Consider the following 6,359-nt stretch of genomic DNA (forward strand, 5'->3'; position numbering starts at 1 on the left):
TGCTCCACGCCGCCGAGCGCGAAGGCGGCTTCTCCCCGCGGCCCGTCGCCGGGAGCGGGAGGAGAGACGAGAAGAGGCAGCTGCGCCTGCCCCTGCCCATGGGGAAAGTGGCGCTCTAAGATGTCGAAGCCCGCTGCCGCCGCCCCCCCGGAGGGAGGAAAGCGTGATAAAGAGACCGTGAGCAGCCGCCTGGGCGGGACTGCAGCCCCGGGGGTGGTTGGGCGGCCGGGGCCGGCGGCGCGGGGAGGCAATGGGCGTGAGGGCGGCGGCAACGGGCGTGGCCCTCACCCGAGAGCTGAGGGGGTGCCGGGCTGGGACTGCAGCGTTTCAGCTGGTGAGGGAAGGAGGGAGCGATGGGGCTCAGGCCCTTAGGGAGGGCGGTGTAGGGTGCAGAAGGACGTGGGCCTCGGTGTGTGATTAAACGGTGAGTGTCATCTTGTGAAAACATGTATCGGAAATGCTGTTCCCATCTGTTTTGCATCCGGTTTGGGGCAGCTTGTCCTCTTGCTACTTGGTCAGGTGTCACTTTGACATCCACCTTGCGGCTGGTGTGCCACCTTAGGCACTGGGAGGCAAAGTTGTTAAAGCCTTGGGAAGGTAAAAAGAAAGCAAGGGTGCTCCTCCCTTTGGGGGTGCAGTCTTTCCAACTTGAGGTGCTACTGTAACTCCTCTAAGTTAGGAGGTGTGCCCTCTTTTGAAGAAATAAACAAGAACTGTTTCTTTAAAGCAACTATTGGCTGTTAAAACAAATGTATTAACAAACAGTGTTTCTTCCAAATAGCTGAAGTGTTCTTCTCTCAGCATACTTGCTTCCATGTGTCCAAGGTTAAGCCAATGTAGTAGAGTTCAGTAACATAAGAACGGGCTTTTGTATAGTCAAATGCAAAGTCAGCTCTTGAATTTTTGAGAGATTCTTTTACAAAGGATGCAAATGTTATACAGAAACATAATTGCAACATTGTGCTAAAACTTGGAATCACAGTATTTGTATTGTGAAATACCGAAGTAGGTTTATTTATTAGCTGTTTGTGTAGAGATATCAGTAAGGTTAGTAAATGGCTTCTTTCACATGAGGAAATGATTATGAAAACTTCTGTCACTAATAACACTAGTTAAACTTGTAAATAATAGCATTGTTAGAAGTCATGCTATAGATGTGAATTTTCTTCCATATGTAATGGTACAGGCTGAAGGTGTTGTGACTCGCGTTGAACCGTGTTAGCAAAGAATTGCTCTCTGGATTGTGACATTTTTCACAGGTTCATTTCCACAGACATGGACTGGGATGCTCATTTGAGCAGCTCAGCTGGCAGACTTGAGGTGGGTTTTATTCTGTTAGGAGACCTGGGATGAGGAGGTAGGGGCTATAGTCGTTATAGATCTGAGTTTCAGTTAGATGATAGTGAGTGTCCACAGCCTAAGTGCAAATGTGTTTGCTCCTTGCGTTTTTAGTGTGTTTAAGTATTATTTAGAGTTTGCATTGTTGACATGGTATCAGCAAACACCTGCTACCAACTTGCACTAGGGCTACCAACATCCCTGTTTTTTAACAGAATTATCTAACAGTAAGGAACCAGAGGTGAGGTGCAGGTAACATCCGCAGTGTTGACAGGGCCAACATGTAAGTGATTTCATAGAGAAGAAACTGCATTGCTTCCCTTATTCTCAAACTCCTCTGACTGAAATATTTGTGAGTGCCTGAGTAGCACATCTTTCCAACTAATTCTCATTAGACTTTTGTATTATCTCTGAAGTGTATTATCTTTTTCTATACTTTTTAGTGTAAGCCTTGCGCTGTGGTGTTATATCACCTTTGTGCTCTTCTGAGAAGGAACTGATGATTTTCTCTCACCTAAGTTCTAGCTGTAGTCAGGAAGCGGAGCAAGGGACTGAAGAGTCAGCAAAACCTCAAAGTGGTTCGTTAGGAGGTAGCTGGAATGGAAGACCACTGTCTGTAGCATTTGTTATGATCTCATGGGTTCCACGTGCTTTTCCATATTGTTTCGTTATCATTTTACAGTTCTATTGTAAGTCAACTATGGAGGACAGCAGGTGACATTTTTATGTGCATCATCAGACTTGCTGCTTGCATTCACAGAGGGCCAAATTTTGTGATGTGTGTTGAAGAGAATGATAGCACACAAGCTGGAGGGGGAGAAAACTTGGATCTTCGGAGTTCTGATGACCAATAAGAAGTACTACCCTATTTTTAAGTTCCAAGCAAAAATACAAAGCTTGCAGATTGGAGCGTATTTTTTCTTTTTTTATTAACGAGCAAATTAAGTCATTAATACATAAGGCATTTGTTTAGTAGCTTCACAAGGAATGGGGACAAGTAAAATTACATAGTAAATGAACCAAGCATATATTTTGGGTTTGTGTAGGCTGTTTGAATGAAAAGCTTGAAGTTGTGGTTAACAATCTTGGGCATGTGTTAATATCGGTGTGTTTTTACTTGGAAAATGGAGTGGATTCAGAGTGCTAATATGGTGTGTCTGACTGAGTTTGAATGCGAACTTAGAATCATCATAGAATCACAGAATCATTTCATTTGGATTTCGGTGGAAAAGAAATTAAAATTGAGTGGAAGTTAACAACTGTTCTCTTTTTCAGTCAAAGTGGTAGTGTCAAAACAGCCGCAAGGAAAGATACTGATTTTCTAGCTTTTCTGCTTTTTTCGTAACATGTTCCTATACTAATTGTTTTTTTCCTCTTAACTGTACACTCAAAAGTATTATTTAGAGACTGTTAAATGCTAAAATACTGACCTGCGATTTGAACTACTTTTTATTATTTTGCACAGATGAAAGGAAAAAGGACTCAATCAAATTACGAAGCTTTAGGTATGGCTCCAGTGGAAGAAGAGTATTTTACTGATTCAGTGAAAGCTAAGCAACTGGCATTCAAAGCTAATAGGGCGAAGATAAGATATGCCAATACATACAGACTAGAGTCACATAATAAATTTCGGGATTATTTAGTAAGAGACAGAGCTCAAGCGATACTAATGGTATAGTATTTTTTACAATTAATTGTCTAATTTTATTGCAAAAGTAGCTTGTCTTGCAAAGACTTTATTAATTGAACAGTGAACAGTGTAGGTTGCATAAACTAAACATGATAAATTTTTGCAGACTTCGGGTTTTGGCGCACAAATGTAATGAGAGTGTGCTCTGTTTCGCAAAGTACTCCTTCAATTAGTTCTACTAACATCACATGACCTGCATAAAATATACATGGTGTTCTTGACAGTCTGACTGCCATATACAAAAATTAGGCAAAAATGAAGGAAAATAATCTGTTGAGATAATATGTAGCCGTTAGTGATACCTTGAATAGTTACAACCAACTCTTGTAATTCTGCTGCCTGGAAGACGTGCCTTGGATATTTGGAGCAGGTGTTTGTAGCACTATTTTCCAGTGAACTGAGCCCAAATGAATGAGAATACACTCCTGTTTGTTAAATGGAGATTAGCTGGACATGTTTGTCACTTTCAAAATACAGATAAAACATTTTAGAGTAAAAATAGAGCAGCCTTTGGTGTTTGAAAGCATCATCTATATTGACTGTTCTACTCATTGGTTCTTCTAATGTTCTTGTGATGAAAATGACTGTTTAACTTTTGGCAAAAGACTACCAGGATGAAAACTAAGATCTCTCAAAATTATTTTTGATAGAATAAACTTCAGCAAGACAAATATGATGGAGTTTCCAGTCCCTCCTTGTGTGCTTCAATCTCTGAAGAAATATTAAAGGCTGTGAAGGAATTGGACTTTGACCGTTATAAGTACGTGGTATCAGTACTAATTGTGGAAAAGGCAGGTCAGGCAATAAATGTGAGCAAACAAATTATTCATAATATCTTTTGTAAATGGAAAATAATTTTTAGAACTGTATGTTGTCTCCAAGGCATTCCTCTGCATTCATCAGCTTAACTACTTTGAGGTGGTCTTGAAGCCTTTAGGTTCTTTATGGGGAGTAGAATGCCAGGTGACAGTTTAAGGTACTGCTGTGATTCTACTTAACCCTGTGAAGGCTGTCGTCTTTTTGAGGTCAATAACGAGTAAGCAGCCCATGCTGCTCTTCCCTGTCAACCAGTTATTTCCGCTGTGTGCTGTGCACTGAAGTGAATTTTCTTTTTCCAGTGTATTTTGATCTCCAGTCGGGTTGTCACATTTGGCGCTAAATACTGTGCAGTTATAGTGTGGGGTGACATGGGAAGGAATGGGTGGCAGGGAAAGGGATGGAAACCGTTTCAACTGTAGCTGCCACCGACCATGCTCCTGGGACTACAAATTAACATTAGTGAGCTGAACTTGTCACATCCCAAAGAAAAGTATTCTAGACTTTCCTGTGTTGTATATAAATTTACATGTAATGCAACCTGCCGTTGGCATTCAGAACACTTTTAGGTATCTTGCCGAGTGTCAGAGAGCACTTCTATTTAGGACTGTTGATCATCAGCTCTTAAAACCTGACGAAACCATACCTGTTTTTAGTGGGTTATGTGAAACGGTGAAGGTTGTTGGCTTCAGAAATGAAGCCACTCTGAGGGGCCTGCATCCACCCGCTTTTCTCGTGCTATCTCCCAGTCCGCTGCCTCTGAGGTTGTACTTTGGCTGTGGGGCCGTAGGTTAGAACGGATGACTGAAATGGACTTTTTTCTCCTGAGGTACATTTATTCCAGCAGTCAATTCACACATTTTATCTTTGAAAACAGTCTTACCAAAAAAGCTGAGAGCCTGGTAATGCTCACAAGTAGACTGGAATAAGCTGGAGGTGGAGGGGCAGGGGACGTGACTACTTAGTTGCCTCCCCAAAGTGATGTCTATTCACCTTGCTTTTGAAGGGGTGCTGTTACAATACGCTAAAGTGCCAACAAGTGACTATGACAGAGAATTGAGGTTTTGGACCTGATGGGACGGGAGCAAGAACACGTATTTTAACATTGAACACGGCTTGTTCATTTTCACTGTAATTTTGCAGATGTTACTACTTGTAATTCTCGTAGTGCAATTATATCAGTATTTATATAATGCTGTGTGTTCTTTTAAGAAAAATTATACAAACTGTGTTGTTTATAGATTCACAAATGGCTTTTTCTTTTCTTTCCTTTAGGTTGCCAGCAGATGGGTCTGGGATGCTCAAAGAGACACTTGGGTTTCAGCTAAATATGAAACTGAAACATTTATTGCACTGGCTTTGGTAATGGCTTGTTATTACGATTAATACTCTCAAAGCCACACCTGGTTTTGTGCATCACAGTACGTGGTATATTTTAAAATTTTCAGAATGTCATTATTTTAGTACTAATTTTTGTCCTGGCACGTATAGTTGAGATAACTTTGCTCATTTTTCTCTGTTAAAAAAAACCCAAACCCAAAAAAACGCTTTTGAAATGTGTATGGTTGAGTACATATGGGCTTCATCTGTCGTAACGCTCTGCTGTGGAAGTTGAAGCAGCTGGTGTAAGGCCAAACTTTGCAAAATTTTGAATGTTCTTGTCTGTTGCATGCCTAGAGTTGTTAATGAATGTTTACAATAAATTGCAGGTATCGTGCTTTGTAAGAAAAGGTGGTGTTCGGTTTTTCCTAGTTGTATCTTTGATAAAATGCCAGTCCATGTAGCAACCTGGCCAGGTGGGAAGCCGTGCTTTGCGCTCTTAGGAATCTCTGCAAATTTCCAGTCGTGGGCCTTGACTGAAGTGTGAGTTCAGTCATGAGCTTCCCCGGGCCTTACACTCCTGTTAAATGCCAACTGCATTCTGGCTGGTGGCCAAGCCCGGCCTTGGGCGAGGGTCAGCATTTCAGGCGGGTGGCCTCTGACGCAGGAGGACGATGGGGTCGGTAACGAGGCTACTGAGGCAAGGACAGCAATGGTGTATCTTGAAAAATAGGGCTCTGGCTGAGGCGTGAAGCGCGTGGACATCTGCTGTGGGAACTGCCGTGTGTGGGAAGGGAGCGCTGATGCCTTCGCCATGCCCGCGGTATTGTTCACAGCTGACAATGAACGTGTGCGAGCACGCGGCCGGCGGGGTGGGTGCTGCTACCCAACGCCCCGGCGGCTGCTCGGTCCGCGGACCGTTGGGAGCCGCGTCCGGGCAAAGCCCGCGGCCCGGGGGGCGGCCGGGCCTCCTCCTTCCCCCCCCCGCCGGGGCGCGGCTTCGTGCTTTGTTCTCCGGCGCGGGGGCAGCGCGCGGCCGTGGGGCCCGGCGGCGCGCGTGCGGGCGCGCGCGCCGCCCCGGGCCCGGCGGCGGCGGGACGAGGGTCTCTCCTGGCGGGGAGGGCCGCGCTCCGCCTTCGCCCGGCCCTAACGGCGGGAGCGGGACGCGGCGGGAGCGAGCGGGACGCGGCGGCGG

General features: G+C 44.5%; 1 protein-coding gene across 4 annotated transcripts; it reads left to right on the forward strand.

Moving 5' to 3' along the window:
- The first annotated feature begins 3 nt into the window (after positions 1-3).
- On the forward strand, positions 4-5,574 carry DYNLT2 (dynein light chain Tctex-type 2). 4 transcript variants are annotated; one of them, XM_074820679.1, is made up of 4 exons: positions 4-177; positions 2,804-3,010; positions 3,679-3,837; positions 5,120-5,574. In XM_074820679.1, exons 1-4 carry the CDS (start codon positions 121-123, stop codon positions 5,228-5,230), a joined length of 534 nt encoding a protein of 177 aa, XP_074676780.1. In that variant the 5' UTR covers positions 4-120; the 3' UTR covers positions 5,231-5,574. The 4 variants fall into 4 exon arrangements, 3 of the variants coding, with proteins under 3 accessions (XP_074676780.1, XP_074676782.1, XP_074676781.1); XM_074820681.1 differs by having other exon boundaries at positions 3,679-3,788; XR_012622769.1 differs by having other exon boundaries at positions 162-177; positions 2,804-2,843; positions 3,679-3,788.
- The last annotated feature ends 785 nt before the right edge of the window (positions 5,575-6,359 follow it).

Source organism: Strix aluco, chromosome 3 (genome assembly GCF_031877795.1).
Source record: "Strix aluco isolate bStrAlu1 chromosome 3, bStrAlu1.hap1, whole genome shotgun sequence".
Lineage (NCBI taxonomy): Eukaryota > Metazoa > Chordata > Aves > Strigiformes > Strigidae > Strix > Strix aluco.

Bases quoted from the DNA above. Each gene is read 5' to 3' on its own strand.
- DYNLT2 (XM_074820679.1), top strand. From the start codon at position 121: ATGTCGAAGCCCGCTGCCGCCGCCCCCCCGGAGGGAGGAAAGCGTGAT. The intron at 178-2,803 runs GTGAGCAGCCGC...TATTTTGCACAG, and splicing joins GAAAGCGTGATAAAGAGACC to ATGAAAGGAAAAAGGACTCA. The intron at 3,011-3,678 runs GTATAGTATTTT...TATTTTTGATAG, and splicing joins GAGCTCAAGCGATACTAATG to AATAAACTTCAGCAAGACAA.